Here is a 17,632-nt window from a genome sequence, read left to right as displayed (position 1 = left end):
TGCTTGTTTTGATGTTTGTTTTTAATGGGTATTTTTGTTTTGAAAGAGAAAAAGAATATAATGTTGGGATAGTAGAACTGTATAAAGAATCCGGGAGGAGTTGGAAGAGAGCAAAAACAAAATACTCAAAAGAAAAAAGAACTTGGGACTTACTGGTTATTCAACATAGCCAGTGGTTCTCAACTTCCCTAATGCTTTAATACAGTTCCTCATGTTGTGCTGACCCCAGCCAGAAAAGTATTTCCATCCCTACTTCATCACTGTAATTTTGCTACTGTTATGAATTGTAACCATCTGACAGGCAGGACAGATCCCAAAGGGGTTGCAACGACCAGGTTGAGAACTGCTCACTTTCAAAACTGGATTACTGCTTGGTTTCATTGGATTTAAAATGTAAAAAGGCAAGCTCACTGTACTGGCTAGTTTTGTGTCAACTTGACACAGCTGGAGTTATCACAGAGAAAGGAGCTTCAGTTGGGGAAATGTCTCCATGAGATCCAGCTGTAAGGCATTTTCTCAATTAGGGATCAAGGTGGGAAAGGCCCCTTGTGGGTGGTGCTATCTCCTGGCTGGTAGTCTCAGTTCTATAAGAGAGTGGGCTGAGCAAGCAAAGGGAGGCAAGCCAGTAAAGAACATCCCTCCATGACCTCTGCATCAGCTCCTGCTCCCTGACCTGCCTGAGTTCCAGTCCTGACTTCTTTCAATGATAAACAGCAATGTGGAAATGTAAACTGAATAAACCCTTTCCTCCCCAACTGCTTCTTGGTCATGATGTTTGTACAGGAATAGAAACCCTGACTAAGACAAATTGGTACCAGCATAGTGGGGTATTCTTGTGACAACCTGACCATGTTTTGGGGAGGACGGTGGAAGGACTTTGGAACTTTGGGCTTGAAGATCCTTTCGGTGTTAAGAGCTCTGTCAGATGTTGTGTAGGAGCTTGGAAGATAATGTTGAGAACAGTGCAGAAGATGGAGCTCTGGTTTGTGAAAATTCAAAGGGAAAATTAAAGACTCTTTTCAGGCCATTGCTGTTTTGATTGTGAAGATTCTGTGGTTCTGGTTAGCTGGGACTGAAGAATCAGTTGTGATTAACAAGATACCAGAACTACTAAAGCAAAACCTTTGCATTACTGGGACTATTGATGCTGGTTAGCTGGAGCTAAGAAATTAGCGGTGATTAAGAAGAGACCAGCATTGTTGAGGTGACATCTTCTGGGAAGTGTTTTCTGAAAGCACAAAGACGCTGTGTTCCAGAGATAGCCATGGTCATACTCCTGCTGCAGCTGGACTTGGTAATGTGTAAGGGTCACCCAGGTGGTACTGGTTTTGAAAGCATGAAGGGGTCATGCAGAGCAGCTGAGGCTCCGCACTGTGAGAGGCCATGGAAGGCCATTGGTGAAGGTGCAGCCTCAGTTGAAATTGACGGCCCAGGATTGAAGGGGTCATGCAGTGTTTTGGAGATGTCAGTACCATGAGATGATCACCAAGAGCAGCAGCAGTGGAGTACAGGCATCTGGAGCCTAGAGGACGACACATGTGCTACAAAGGGCATGGCTGGAGAAGTGACCAAAGCCCTCGGAGGAGCCCAGAAGATCGTGAGTTGGATCCCAGACATTGGACGGTTGGAGATTGATTTTTGCTTTTGATTGTGACTGTGCCCTGATATTTTTCCCTCTTGAAGGAAGAAACTATTTTAGTGGATCCCAGAGTTAAGAGACTTTTAATTGTAAAAAGACTTTGGGTTTTAAAAGAGATGGGTATTTTAAAGAGATTGAAATTTTAAGAATATGTAAAGACTGGGATGTTTAAAGTTATTTAGATCTTGGGGATGAATAAAAATGTAAGGGTTGAGGCTTACTAGTGATGTGTTTGTGTGTCAAGTTGACTGGCTAGTTTTGTGTCAACTTGACACAGCTGGAGTTATCACAGAGAAAGGAGCTTCAATTGAGGAAATGCCTCTATGAGATCCAACTGTAAGGCATTTTCTCAATTAGTGATCAAGGGGGAAAGGCCCCTTGTGGGTGGGACCATCTCTGGGCTGGTAGTCTTTGGTTCTATAAGAGAACAGGTTGAGCAAGGCAGGGGAAGCAAGCCAGTAAAGAACATCCCTCCATGGCCTCTGCATCAGCTCCTGCTTCCTGACCTGCTTGAGTTCCAGTCTTGACTTCCTTGGTGATAAACAGCAGTATGGATATGGAAGTGTAAGCCAAATAAACCCTTTCCTCCCCAACTGCTTCTTGGTCATGATGTTTGTGCAGAAATAGAAACCCTAAGACCTTCTATCTTCTTCCACACAGCTCTGTAAATATGAAACACTGCCTGTTAAACTTTAATATTATCTTTGTGTATGTCTGTTATTAAAGATGAGAAAGTTGAGTCTAAAGTTAGCCTATGAGATGTTTTTTTCTTTAGACTAAATTACATCTTCTTCCAGGACAAAATCTTTAATTTTCTAAGAAATGCTTCAGCAATATTTTGATACAATTTTACTGAGAAATGAGTCAGGCTTTTAAACCAAGAATCACTCACTCTATTTCATGGATTGTAAACAGTTTAGCTTTTGGTTGCGGGTAGAGCATATGGGACATTTGTACTCATGGGCAAACATCTGGGAAATGGGTCTCTGGTCTGTAAAGACAACAGACTGGGGTAAACCTACACACCAAGGAAGTGACAAGTCTACATCTTCTCTAGAATGACGATTCTGAAGTCTTATTTTGCCACCAGATTTTATAAAAACAATTAGACTGATCATCACAGCTCAGCTATTAACACACCTTGTCTATTTACTGTCGCAGACAGAATAGGGCAACTGAGGACTGCAGTGCCTTCACCATGGGCTGCTTCAGACTACTCTACCTACCTCCTGGTATATAGTAACAATTGCGTATCAACTGTAACATCCCCTCAGCAGGAATGAGTAACCCTACAGGTTTCTCTTTAAAATTAAAATGTCATAGTGACTTTTGAATCCTTATTAAGTTCCCAAAGACCAAGTAAAGGGACACAAAGGGGAGGGGACTTGAAAATAAAGACCGTAAGTGGACGCTCATACGTGACCTCAGATCTTTGATGCAACCTGGAACAAGCATCTATCTGCAGCTGTAATGTAAATGCTAGGCAGCCCTGAAGGGCAGAGTGGAAGGGGAGTTTGTAAGGCCTGCTGTGTCTCAGATGTCTCTCTGAACAGCAGTGGAATGCACAGATCCCCGGCTTGGGCCAATGTCTTTAGCAACTTCTATAACCTTTAGCAAACTTTGTAACTGCTCTAAGTTGCTTTCTTAAGAGTAAAAGCACGTGTAACACACTGAAGGGTCCCAAATGAGCAAGGGAAAATGCTTTGTAAACTGCAAATCAGCTTACCAAGATAAACAAGCAAACAAACAAAAAATCCCAGGAGCGAAAAAATAAACTTAAGGAACATGAGTCCCTTTTAATCCTTTAGTTTCCCCCTGAGAAGCCTGGCCCCAGACTAGGAACTAGAAAGGCTACAAGCAGTGCCCTGAACAGTTTAGTAAAAAGCCAGAAGTAACAGTCAGCCATCGGGAGACTAGAGGTGGAAACCAGTTCGCTCCACTTCACCGCGGCCACTTCAGACACAGGCACCTAAGTGACATGACAGGTAAAGGCAAGAGTAAGTATTAAACTTGTGATGACTCCACTTCCTTTATTGCAGTAACTTCTGTACAAAGCAGCAACCGCAATGCTCAGGGTTAAAACATTACAAAGGCGTCTGTCACAGGAACAGTACAGTATTATCAAAATATTACATTTCAAACTTAGCAGATAATCACCAGAGCTCAACTCTTTAAATTATTTCCATAGTCTTAAAAAAAATACACACACACACACATACACACGTCAGAAAGCAATATGAAAAAAAGTAGAGAGGAAAACTTAAAAGCACAAAGAGAAAGACGCAACAAATAAATATCTGATTTAGTTACCTGTTAATAATCAACACCAATGTCCCCTTTGAACCCACCGGATGTTTTACCTATCATAATAATGAGCTCAAAGGCCACTGCATAATTATTTTTAAGTTATTATCAACGATTAGGACTAAAAAATAATTTGGCATCAAAATAATCAAAAGTCGGCATAAAATAAAAATAGCTTTAATGCTAGCTAGCATCTCTAAGAACTAATGGTTGAGAATTTTCACTTTATAGAGTACGACTGCAACCTTGAGACTGTTTGACCAGGCAGCCAGTGTTAGCCACCGTAATGGTAGTTTTTAAAGGTGGAAACCTGCTGCTAACATCACATCACAAACAGTATCACCCTCCCTCCCTGTTAGGTGCATCGAGATTCACTGTGTGTCCTTTAAACACACGTGTAACATGTATGATATTAGTTTCTGTCATACAGGTCACAGTGAAGTTTCCTGAATGGGGGGGGGGGGAAGCTTTAAAAGTAAAAGGCAGGCAAGTCTACCTGTGCACATTTCAAGATAGCAGCGCTCGGCCCACGCCCTAGCTTCCATTCAGCAAATTCACGCATGGTATGGTTTCCTGGTGGGACTCTTTTATACTGCCCTAAACTCTGCAAAATTTACAACAAATGGAAAATATTGTATTATAATGTAAATAAAACTTTTTTTAAAAATCATTTAACCTGTTTTCTTAATATTCTGAATGGAAATGAGTAGATATCCGGCTGGTACTGACCCAGTCTGCATCCGCGCAGCACAAGTACCCCACAACTGAGAACGCTTTTCTGACATTTCCCTTAAGATGACAAAAATCTGGGACCGTTCTCCACCGAAACTTAGAGATCATCCACTTGTTAGCCCTTTACCTAACTGGATAACTGTATGAAGTCACACTATGGTCTTCAAATTGTCTCTGTCCTCCGTGAAATCTTTAACGTCTTGCTTGACCTGACTTGACTGTTTACTTAAAAAAAGAAAAAGAAAAAACTAAAACAACAACAAAAAAATATCTGTAATCTACCAAATCGTGATCACTTTAAAATCTGAAACACTGGCAACATAAATTTCATTACATATACACATATGCACCTGTGTATGTATAACATACACACATACAGACATGTAGATATGAATCCCTTGAAATGTTTTTAGAAAATCCTTCCTTGAAGCTGAGAAACATCACACTGACAACTGTATATAAAGCTTTCAGGATAGCACGTGTGCACATGCGCGCTGTCTGTCTGCATATAAAGCTTTCAGGCAGCACATGTGCACATGCACGCTGTCGAGTGCATTAGCAGACAAGGTCAAACGCACAAACTGGCAGTTTTCTTTAACACAAGTTTTAAAGTATTAAGAATGGATTAAGTTTCAATGTTCAGAACAATCTGTTCAATCCTGAGTGTATTAAAACTAACTGTACTTGATACTTGAATAAATGAAGCCTAAAACCATTTCACTAAGGAAACAGTGCTCCTTTTAACCATTGGTAAAATTTTAATCTTTTTTTTTTAAATAAAGGATGGCATAGGACAGTGAAATCCCCATAGTGTTTATTGAAATGTTCTATTAAATGGCACTGCTTTGTCTAAATTTCCTCTAAAAAAAATATGTTAGCATGTCATAAAAGTCCCTCACATTTGAGAGAAAATTCTAAATCAAGAGATCTTTTAAAAATAATACAAATGATCTCACGGTTTTGTTTAAAAAAAAAACATGATTCTTTTTTAAAAGCATTATACAAGAATTACTGGGTAGATCATCAGTCATCTCTATGATTTAAAAGAAATAATTCATAATTCTAACCGAAAGTTGGTCTGGGCCTCTTTTTCCTAGCTCTCCCTCTATATATGTATATATATATATTCATATAAACCTAACCTTGGGCTCCATTTTTTGGATACTTTCCCCACATATTTTATTAGCTTGTCCTAATCCTCTTCAGTATCTAACAGATACTTTTACAAAAGTAATACAAAACACACAGTTCTCAACACTAACTGGTCGGTGGGAGGAGAAAAGCAGTGTCCACTTAGGATAACAGAGATTAAAAACAAGAATAACATCTGAAGGCAGAGTTTAACATTCTAGAAATTTACAAAAGACGACAGGTCTCTGGATGAAATTTGGTTATTTCAGAAGGCACCTCAAGGCTAAAGGCTTTGCACTCCTTTCAGCAATCAAAAAATAACTCACTCTTATTGCTTTCAAGTAGCAAAGGAAAATTTTACTCTCATGAACTTCAGTCCAACAAGAAAGAATTAGCAGTCATTAAGATTGAGATCTGGAGTAGACTACAACTGAAGTCTCCATCTATCTATCAATGGGGCAACTTTCCATGTGCTTTCCAATAATGAAGTAGTGAAGCAGTCCCCGTCTGCCACTGCGATGCTGTGGTGTTCCTGACGATACAGTCACTTTGACTGGGCACTGAAGTGCCATCCTTAGAGGAAGTCCATGGTGCAGAACAGTTATGAGTAGAAGGTAAGGACGCTCTGATGATTCCCACGAACCAGGAGGACTGGTGGCAGGTCCTTCGAGAGAGCTTCTAACCAAGCCATATACAGAGCACTGGACACAGCGCCTTTCCGTGCGACTGGAAGACTCCTAGGACCAGGATGAGAGAGATACTGAGATGAAATGAAGCCATTATTAATTAGGTCCCAATCCCTGTGATAAGATATTTCTGAATGGAAGGATTCTGTATACATGCAGCAGTGACTTCTTACAGACTCATTTTACTGTCCCCCAGAGTAAGAATTTGTTTGAACTTCAACACCTAAAATTCCTATTTAATACTGATTTCAAATTTTCCCTTCACTAAGGATTCTTTAGAGGAAAGCTGTAAATGGAAGCTATACGTGAAAGATGAACTATGATAAGCCTATTAACTTTACCTTTTCTTGTGAACGTGTATTTCTATCTACGGAGCATGGTAGTGACTTTTTTGACCTATAATGATTCATTCTAAATTTCTATAGTTTACTGTCTCTCCCACCAACAACAGAAACTGAAAATGTGCTTGGTCACCCTAGCAGTTCTTTAGTGTTTTAGTGTCCCAGTATTTTATCATTTGCTTGGCATCTAGGTGCCTGAGCTCTTCTTTTAGCCTAAGGAACACAGGATTCAGAGTTGAAGAGACCCAGGTTTAAGTCATGTCTACATAACACAGTTCAGCAGGAGACATAGGCTCAAACAGTCAACAAATTGACACTTGTATCTAATTCAAAGTCAGCCTGTCTGAACAGAAACCAGCTACACAGGCAACATGGGGCAGATTCACACATCAACCACTACTGAAGTAAACCTTCTAAACAGCATAGAGTTATCTTCATGAGAAAGTTGTCTGGGATCCCCATTCTACTGCTAGAGCCTTCCCCGTGCCACTCATGCTTGTGGCCCGGCCAGGAAATTAAATATGAACATAAAAGTTCAGAATAACATAAAAAAATTACTTAGATTAATACAAGGGTACAGTGAGTCTTATCCATGTATAAATTGCTAGCTCCACATCGTGAAAGCAACTATATTTTAAAGTTTTGAGTTTTCCTATTTATAGGTAATGTCCTTTTGATTAACTCTAAGCACTTATTAGCCAGGCCTTGTAGACTGAGCGGCAAAGGCAGAGAGAACTGCTCCAAGTTTAAGGTCAGCCTGAACTATAGATTAAACAAACACAAAACGTAACAGAAAATACACAAACCAACCAACAGTGGTGTGACCACATGGCAGGATCTAAGGCCTTCTCTACAGGAGGGAAATCATGCCTGGTACTGTGAACAGGGTTAGAAGCAGGGCTGGGGATGTCAATGGCCCTAGTGGGTAACCTGCTTCTACTGTTCTGCTAAATAATCATGTATGTCTGACTGCCTAAGCATGTTTACACCTGCAGTTGGTGCTGCTCTCAGCTTTGGTCAGGGGTCTCTGCACAGGTCAGTCGTTAATGCACACTCACAAGTTATCAAAGTGCCTAGTGAGTGACTGAGTTCTCAGGCATAAATGGCATCTCTTATCACACGTGTGCCCTCCACACTCCACCCAGGACTCAGAGAGCACTGAGGAAGGCATGGTCACAGTGTGCAGAACAACAGAACTCGGAGTACTCAACGCCATTTCATACATGTGCTCAGGGAATATGGCTTAGGAGGTGACAGGAAGATTGTAAATGCTAGAGGGCTGTGAGTGGGTGTGTCCGATGTCCGACAGTGACAGGGAGCTGTGCCGTGACATAGGGCCTGACAGCACTCACTGGCCTGCCAGTGTGGATGGGGGAGCTTCAGGAGCCATCACCCTGGACGAAGAAAAGCTAAAGGTGATTGGTCAGTGTTCTCCAGGAATAAGCCCCTCCTTCATTAGCCACCTACAAGTAATTAGCCTTAAAAACATGAGTGACACTAAATGGACTTGGTGGTATATGTGATAACAACTTATTTTAACAATTATTATTTAATTCATCATAACAATAATAATTAAAGAAACGGGCACAAATTTGATAGGAAGCAAGCTGGACATGTGAGAGTTAAGAGGGGAGAGGGACGAAGAGAATGGTATAAATACAATACTCAATATATGAAAATCTAAAAAGAATCTTTTAAGAATCATTAGTACTATTACCATAGTATGTAATCATAGCAAAAACAGACACATAGATACACAGATGCACTTTCATAAATAGCTTAAACCATATTTCAACAATACTTACATGACAATAATGTTAGCTGTGCTTGAATGCTCCTTTAATAATTCATTTAACCTGATCTGTCGATATGTCTGAAATGAAAAATGACAGAATCATTTCTAAATACTCTGCAATTAGAATTGTGAACAGTGTAAGGCAGATTACAACTTAGTGTACAGTGTGTATGCCCATGTAGCTATGGGCTAGATCTTTAGCACTACCAAAGAAGAAGAGGGAGGAAGACAAACAAAGAAGAAAAAGAGGAGGAGGAAGAAGAAGAAGACGAGGAGGAGGAGGAGGAAGAAGAAGACGAGGAGGAGGAAGAGGGAGAAGAGGAGGAGGAGGAGGAAGAGGGAGAAGAGGAGGAGGAAGAAGAAGAAGACGAGGAGGAGGAGGAGGAAGAAGAAGACGAGGAGGAGGAAGAGGGAGAAGAGGAGGAGGAGGAGGAAGAGGGAGAAGAGGAGGAGGAGGAAGCAGCAGCAGCATGGTTTGTAAAACAGCAAAACAAAAATAGATTTTGTGTAATAAAGTAACATTTAGAAATATATTGGATGCTGCTTCATTCATATATTAAATGTCTTTAATGCAAGTTTAATTTATGTAGCTATATTAAATCACAGTGCTTGGTATTTACAGCAGCAGTAATTCTATTGAATTCTATGTAAGATTAATGAAAAGGACACAGAAGTGAAGAATATACCTTAGTCTTATAAAGCTCAAGCTCATTATCTGTGATTCGCCAAGGCTCATCTTCTTTCATCTTATCTGCAATGTCCTGTTCTTTATCATCTTCGTGAAGTCTGTACGGCTCGATCATGTCATCAAAAGCAATAATACTTTAAAGAGTAGAGAGAATACCAACAAACTTATTTTGAATTACATATCAAGAACAGCTTAAATAGTAAACAATGACGTGTAACAATCTTTATAATTTAGGTAAAAAGCGGTAATTCCCAAGCTCTCACACTAGGCGGACTTAGCTCTTGCCTGTGTCAGCCCCTCAACTAAACAGTGCTGCGTTAGCCAAAGTGATGCCTCAGATTGACACATCAAGTACAACTCTGCTCATAGCAAATCATCTCCAAGTCAATGGAAAACATAATTCTTATCCCAGCTCTGTAACTTATTCAACATATGCCTAAAACTAATTACAATTATATCTAATCAAATATGCACAGACAGAAACTGCCTCTTTGTGCCATTTTTCAGGAAGACAATCCCAGGAGTAGAAACTTTGAATAAAAGACTCTTGACAACAACGGTTATAGGGAAATGCTCAGATTTTCACAGTAAAAGTAAACAAGGGACGTGATCGTATGGAAGCTGCGATCCTATGAAATGCTTTCATTGACTGTGGGCAGGAAATATCGGAAGTTTAAACCTATCTGGAGCTTCTGTGCACTAACACTCTTCAGAACGCATGTAAAGAAGTGAAATCCCCCCTGAACACGAAGAATTCCTAAAAGCTTGCTCCGGTACCACTGGCCAGCCAGTTAGTAGTACATCATTTAATTTAACTCAGGGCAGAGAAAAGCGCAGGTAACCATTTCAAGTCAGCTTATCTGCATCTGACCAGGCGACTGGAATTGGAAATGCATAGAGAATAATTATCCAGCAACTTACTTTTCTTTTTTTGGCTTGGTGTTGATATCTCCAAGGACCATGATATCAGAGAAGTCTATCCGGAATTTACTCAATAAAGTAGCCATCCTATGACAAGAAGAACAGAATCAGACATGGTAAGGATGTTCACAAGCATCCCTACGCCCTACACATGTGGTAAGATGACTTAGAGGGAAAGTCTATCAGCTGCTGCTCAAATTTCCTGCTCATACTCTCCATTAAAAAAGAAAACATCGCAACCGCCCAAGTAGAGATGACTATAGTCTGTCTATCTCCCTGCTTACTGTACGGGGTTAAACCTTCACTCCATCTGGCATCACTTAGGAGGCTGTGTCACTTTTGGCTGTGTCACTAAGTAAATTTCCAGAAAAACTGAGCAGCGATGCTTCTGTTTCCTGGCTGCAGACACAGTTTGACCAACTGCTGCATAAGCAGCCAGCATGCCTTCCTCCTCTGATGGACTACTGTACCCTCGGACTGTGAGCTATCACAAGCCCTTCCTTCTCTCAACGTGTCATTCAGGCACCTCATAGCAGTGAGGAAGTAACGAATACAGCAGCTAATCATGGGTGAGCAAAGAAGGCTGTCCATAATGAAACGGGACAGCTCTCTTGATGAATTTTAGTCAAAGCATATTGCAAACATAGATTTAATAACAATAAAAAGCCTCTTTTAAGTTATTTTGGGTTATTACTTACTAGATTTATCTTAAAATATGTTAAGGCCCAAATAAAATCTTTAAAACCATGTTTAAGATTCAGTTCATAGAAGAGAAAAAACTCATGGTATTGTCTTTGGAGATGGTGAGAGAAAGTGCGCCAAGTCTGACGTTTGGTAAAGACCATGTCCAAGGTCTGGGTCAGGAGTCACGAAACACGAGGGTAACAACAGTGAGCTGGAGCACCAAGAAAAGCAATCAGCTAAGCGACACTCATGCTTCATAAAAAGCTTTCAAAAGGAAGGTATGACAAGTATATCCTACACAATTTATTGTTGTAGTAAAAATACCTAACTAAATTCTAGTATATCTTAACTACCATCTGCTAAGTGTTATAGAGCCTACAAGACTAAAATTTAAGAAACGCAGTGAGTGCTCTCAACTATTAATTAGTTAATTCAGGAAAGAAGTGTGCTGGAGAGGAGTGGGGAGATACTCTCAAGCCCAGTGCTGGAAACTGAGCTGGGTTCAAAACAATGAAGCACTTTGTTATATAACAGTCTCCTCCCACCCTGATACACTATCTTAAGTAGAAAGATAACTCAAAAGAGCTTCAGGAAGTTCCTGAAACTGACCATATTCACTGGGTTCCTCTCTCCCAGAGGAAGCAATAAAGCTGCTGAGAGTCACCCTCAGGCAAGCCAAGCTGCAAAGAAGACCCTGAGACCAGAGGACCAGCTGTCTGGAAGCAAAAAGCAGCTAAAGGTGCCAGGATGAGGGTTAGACCTGAGTTTCTTGCAAAAGGCAAAAACAAGGCCACTCTTCAGCCTGCTGACTGCCTGCAGACTGTGCAGTGTGCTCTAGGTTTCACAGCTTCTGTGAGCTATCACCCATGCTGGGATGGGCTTTGGCAATGTAGCTGTCATTGAATCACTTCTGCTCCTGCAAGTAACCATGCACCTATATGTCTGTAAGTAACCCCAATAAAACTCACTGGTTCACAAGTTGGATGTTGGTAGTGTGTGTATGGTCATGTATGGGATCCCTATCTGGAGTGAGTAGATGTGTGTGTGTTGCGTCTTCCCAGGAAAAGTCTTGTTGCACAACACATTTACATAGATGAATAAAGCAAATAAAGAGATATGTACAAGATATAAAATGGGTCGACCAAAATGCCTAAAATGCCCAAAATGCCCAAAATGAGAACAGCATGAAGAACATGGGGACAAGATGGGAAAAAAGGAGACAGACCATCAGAAACCCCCACTGCCACGCTGCAGCACTACACTGTATAGAAGCGGTTACAGGATTGTGGGAAAATCAGTCAAAACTCTCAGATTTTCTACATTAAACTGGGAGCAATGTGGGCAATACCCTGTGGAAACAAGGTCAGGAGAGAAGCACCAGAAACCAGACTCATGGCAGTGCGGACTGACATGCACATGAAAGAGTATGCTGAACTCTTGGCATCTCCAAGTCCATACAATTTCTCCATATATAAAAAGGCAATTTCCATGCACTTCCTCTCAAAAGATTAAAGATCTGCTTCTAACATCTGACAGAGCAGGTAGTAGTAAAAAGACTTTCTAAAATGACAATGTGTTAAAATATAACATGTAAGGAAAAGTATTTATAACTTAATCATGGAGGTTAAATTAAAGAGAATCATGTTCTATCTAATGAGACTTTTGCAGTGTGGTTAATACTTCAGGGCCCATGTAGTTTTATTTTATCAAATCTCTATCATGATAGGGCTATTTGATTAATGTTCTTCAACTTAAAACAAACTTACGCTCTCCGGTCATGGTCTATTCTGTTTATTTTTCCACCAATGAATACTCGGATCTTACAATCTTTCCACTTTTTCTTGGTAGTCAGAAGATAGGGTATCAACAATGTCAAACCTAAATTATAAAAATACAGTAAGTCCTTTTTTAAATGCTAATTATTTCAAACATAAAAATCAGTTTCAACTTGGTCTCAAAAAACTACAATTCAAAGTAAAATTCTTTTTTTGTCTTCCCTTGACAAGTCTGTCACAGAGGGAGGCCCAAGAATCGAGGTCCAGTCTAAGAACGGTAGTTCTTTATGTAAGCAATCAAATCAGAGGGTGGCCTAGGCAGTCAGAAAATTAGCTGCATATAGAAAGGGATAGGAAATGAATACAGCCTAGTATTCATTAGAGAGGGGGAGAAGGTAGATTGGAATTGGCTCTGAGGCTCTATGTAATACATACACATTATAAATTTTCTTCAGTTTTGTCCACCGAGGGAGCCACAAGCATATTGCTTTATCTAAATACTACTCTTTATTAAAAGGAACCAAGAGTTTTTGGATAAAAGGTTCTTTCCACGACAAGGAAGAGATAAGCCTAAAATATATCTTATTTTAGGAGGGGACTCGCAGAATGCATACCGTTTGACAAATGAGTACATTAAGTCAGCCTAGGGAAGTGAGGGAAGATCCTGCTGGCTGGATGTGAACAATTTGAAAACCAAACAGATGATGACAACACATTATATCCTTTTGGATAAAGTAAGAATCAACGACTTAAAATGAAGAGACAAGCTCCTCGTTACAATGAATGCCAGACAGTTATGAAGAAGGATTGATGGGAGTGAAAATGTATCACCCAGAGTCACAAGAGTTGATTCAGAAACATGAGTGAGAAGAATGGTTTATTTGCAGAACTTCCAAGAAGCCCTACTACCACATTTGTAATCATAAAGAGGATAAAGCAAGTTTTCAGGGGATGAGCCTGAAAAAAAATACACTTTACTCAACATGACACTCTTGGTGAGACATAGACAGAAATGCACAGTACCACTTCTGTGCAATTTCTGCTACAGATTCATAGCCTGAAACTGACTGTGATCAATGTAACGGCATTTCAAACTGAGTGACAGTCCACAAACTGGTCTATAATAGTTAATAAAGCTCCAGGACGAGCCAAAGCCGCCTGCTCGATGACGGACCCTGAGGAGACCTACAGCTCTCATGGTGATTCTTACCCTGTTTGAGGATGCTAGTGAGACCTGAACGGGGTAAACACAGGAAGAAAGCATGCCATTTCTTAGCACTATTCTTACATTTTCAGTAATTCTTTATAAAATAAATACATTAATGGCCTTACCTCCATCATCAAAAAGCCACCAGACATCTATAGTATTCTTCCCTTGTTTTTTCTGAAACTGTGTGCTAGCTTCAAGAAGCTTTTGGTCAGCTACATTTAAAGGCACAATAGGGCCTTTGGATTCTGAAGAATTAAGCAAAAAATTATGACATAAGGGAAGTAAATGTGAAATCTCTTTTCACCATATTCCTAGAATTTCATAGCATTTGTAAATTCAGATACTGATATGCAGATAGCTGTATATGGCTTCCATCTTAAGTCTGAAGGAGCTTATAACAGATAATTTGCGTACAAAAAAGTTCCAATAGGCAAACTCATCCAAATTATCCAAATGTCTAATATATAGGTGAATATGCAGGAATCCTAAACAGCAAACAACTACTAACAAAGCTTACTTTGATTTTTTGGAGAAGTAATTTTAGGCTAACAAACCAAGCTTATACTTTCTCCTTAACATTTCTTTTATTATCTGGTATCTCAATGAGTTCAAAAGTATTAAATAAAAGCTGTATTTGCAAGATGATTGGAGAAGTACCAATCACTCTTACAATTATCAGGGAAATGTGTTCATTTATCATCTGTCCCCTCAATATGGGATGCCCAATTTTAAAGCCATATAACTACATCTTTCTCTGAGTAACAGAAAGATGGTGGGAACTCCTTGGAAAGGATACAAACTTGCTGCATGTCTGAAAAAGTTCCCAGTTACATTTCTAGGAATTAAAAAAAAAAAATCAGCATTGACTCTGTGAGCAAGCAAATGACTATTATGAAACTCCAGTAGCACAATTGTAAAAACAGAAATTCACAGAAGGAGCTCTGGTCATTTCCCAGAAGTCCATCATTCACTTTCCATGCTGCCAGGGTGTAAGCAAACAGGACAAATGATTCTGTATGATGAAATATGGCTACCAAACCACACTGCTCCATAACTCTCACCTCTCTCTCCTTCTCATAAAATTCATGTACGCTGACATGACTGTATCTCCCAAACGCAGCATGACTGTGAGAAATATCACAATTTTTGAAACAAAAAATATATTAGTACCAAAATCGAGAATTTGGCTGGGTACAACTGATGGTGAAGAATGCAAGTGGCACTGCACAGACCCTCCCGCAGTGTCTGCTTAGCCTCTCAGCCATGCAGTTTAATTAGGAAAAACCAGAAACAAAAACCCTGCCTTTCCAGGTTTGAGTACTTCAGAAACACTATGACGGTTCAAAAGACTGTGAAATAACAGCTTGTCCCAGTGAGATTTAATGCTTTAGTTGGAACAATATTAATTTTGCTAATCTGCATTTAATAGATAACTGTAATATCACCTCACCATGAAAATTAAAACTAAATTAAAATAAAAGGAAAATAACAGGGTTGGAATTAAAGAGTTAACAATATGGAAGGGAATAAAATAAAATGATGAACAATGCCTGCCTTTTTTCAACAGTGGCTGAGTTGGAGTCTTGCCATCCTCTTCCTCATCTAGATTATGTTTAAAAAACACAAAATATGAAGTTAATTGCCTGTATAATCATCAAGTTTGGAAATGTAAATAGAGCACATTATAAACAAGACAGTGTGAAGCAACAGCCCAGGGGAGATGATTAAGACTGAACATTAGCTATCTTTTTATACTGAGTGTTTAATATTTTAAAAACATATTTTCTATCTACCACACAGAGTGAATGATTAACACCCACCCTGAAATTTTATTTCTGCAAAATTATTCAAAAAAGCCAACGGATTTTGTAAACTTTTAAGTTTTCATACTTGAAATTAGTTGACAATGTTAAACTACAGTATGTACAATGGAAGCTGTTATCTCTGCAGATAATACATAGCCTTAAACACGTCACTATGTCACCACACAAGACTAAAGGCACCTGGTATTTGTACAAGTCAATCTGTACTTGAAATATTAAGGAATTTAATCAAAGATAGAAGTCTTGTATGTAAATGTCAGTGTGTAAAGGAGTCATTTTCTTCAAAATAAGTTCACGTACATATGCATGACATGTATGCATACATTTACCAATTTATGTTTAAATATTCACCAATTTGTTTTCTGGGATAAGCAGTTTTCCTAACTCCTTTCCCTCCTGAATTTAATTTGTTGCTGTTGTTGTTTAAGGCAAGCAAAACTCAAGACTTACAAAGGAAAGACCATTCTACAGTGGGATCCTGAGTAAGCCTCCCTGGCTTCCAATGCATCACTTGCGCTTGCCTAGTATGGTTAGTTAATGCCTTGCTTTCTCAATGGTAGAAAACATACCTACCTCCTAAGGCTATAAAATTTCAGGCATTGATTAAATGAGATTAGGACTGGCAAGCAAAGCGATTACAGGGTATTCTTGTGTGTGTGTGTGTGTGTGTGTGTGTGTGTGTGTGTGTCCTTGTATATTATATGCCTTAGTAGGCAAGACAGATAAAACTAAATTCTGTGCCTGTGTAACTATATTATAATGTTCCAAATACTGAAGAGTTTCTACATAGTATCTATCCTTATATATGCTGATTTTGAGAATTTGTCAAATAGAAAACAGAAAATCAAACTATAAAACAATTTTTATGTTTGCTATATAAAGATAACTAATTAAGCTATACATATTACTGTCATAAAGTAATAAGATATTAAGTATGTCTGCTTTTGAAAATACAGTGATGGGTAATTTATAGTCATTTAAAGGAGGTTAAATGTCAAAGACACAGTGGCATTTGAAATGGTTGGTATTACTTCTTTGTGCAGGTGAATAAAAGCAGAGGATAGCTTGTAGGGCTCGGTTCTCTCCTTCCACTCTGAGGGCACCAGGGAGCAAATTCAAGTAAGTCATAAGGCATTTTTCCAAGTGGGCCTTCTTACTCGCTCCCAAAATGACTCTTTAAATTGGGGTAATGAGTAGAAATGTACTAACTTAGCTTCCTTTTGTTTAAAAATATGAAGTTGTAGCATACATTCATAAGTTGATGCACATGTTAATCTCTCCCTAGATGTGATGTATTTCTAGAAAATGATCAATATGACTGCATACATTGATTCCTCAGACTATTCAGAAAAGGTCTGTCTCAGGCAAGAAAATGGAGGAGGGTAAAAAAAAATGAACATATACATTAAAATAAATGCAAAAAATGAACAGAAAAAGCTCATGAAGTGTCGAGACAATACAGAAAGGAACACTAAAGCCACCAAGGACTGAGAGAGGAAACGTGCAGGCTGCACTGTCTATTACTACTCCAGGCAAATTACACAGGAAAAGAAAAGAATAAAAAGCAACATCAATGCGCTCAAATAATCTAAAAGATAAACTGCACAGAGACATGGTTTGTCCAAGGCTATCATTCATGAAAAGGATAGCAGCCATCTTAGAGAAATCAGAAGCACACTATGGCTTGATGATTTACAGTGCAGATTTCTTTCTTGTTGGTATCAGCTGGAACAGGACAGATGGAGATACGAGAGTGAGGGTGGGAGAGTAAGATTTGGAAGTCATCCCCCTTCCTTACAACACGATACACAATTTGAGATGAATTATCTGTAAGCCTCATGAAAAAGATAATGTGTTCTTCACACTTTCAAACAAAAATACTAAAACCAAACAACTAAGGCTC

General features: G+C 39.3%; 1 protein-coding gene across 4 annotated transcripts in view; it reads right to left on the bottom strand.

Annotated features, from left to right (window-relative positions):
• Positions 1-3,637: 3,637 nt before the first annotated feature.
• Positions 3,638-17,632, bottom strand: part of Slc12a2 (solute carrier family 12, member 2) — a 68,310-nt gene continuing 54,315 nt past the window's right edge. The window contains exons 21-28 of one of the 4 annotated variants that reach the window (XR_001782352.1): positions 15,461-15,508; positions 14,968-15,031; positions 14,029-14,151; positions 12,688-12,799; positions 10,238-10,324; positions 9,315-9,450; positions 8,639-8,706; positions 3,638-6,543 (exon numbers count right to left, since the gene is read on the bottom strand). Coding sequence is in view for 2 of the 4 variants with exons in the window: in NM_009194.3 (NP_033220.2) it covers positions 6,408-6,543; positions 8,639-8,706; positions 9,315-9,450; positions 10,238-10,324; positions 12,688-12,799; positions 14,029-14,151; positions 15,461-15,508 (710 nt within the window). In the remaining 2 variants the exon portion in view is untranslated. Of the gene's footprint in view, positions 6,544-8,638; positions 8,707-9,314; positions 9,451-10,237; positions 10,325-12,687; positions 12,800-14,028; positions 14,152-14,967; positions 15,509-17,632 lie in introns of all 4 variants that reach the window. The other 3 variants (XR_001782351.1, NM_009194.3, XM_006525732.3) reach the window with 3 other exon arrangements.

Source organism: Mus musculus, chromosome 18 (assembly GCF_000001635.26).
Source record: "Mus musculus strain C57BL/6J chromosome 18, GRCm38.p6 C57BL/6J".
Lineage (NCBI taxonomy): Eukaryota > Metazoa > Chordata > Mammalia > Rodentia > Muridae > Mus > Mus musculus.
The sequence above is the reverse complement of the archived record's forward strand: the minus strand, read 5'-3'. Positions and strand labels throughout refer to the sequence as shown.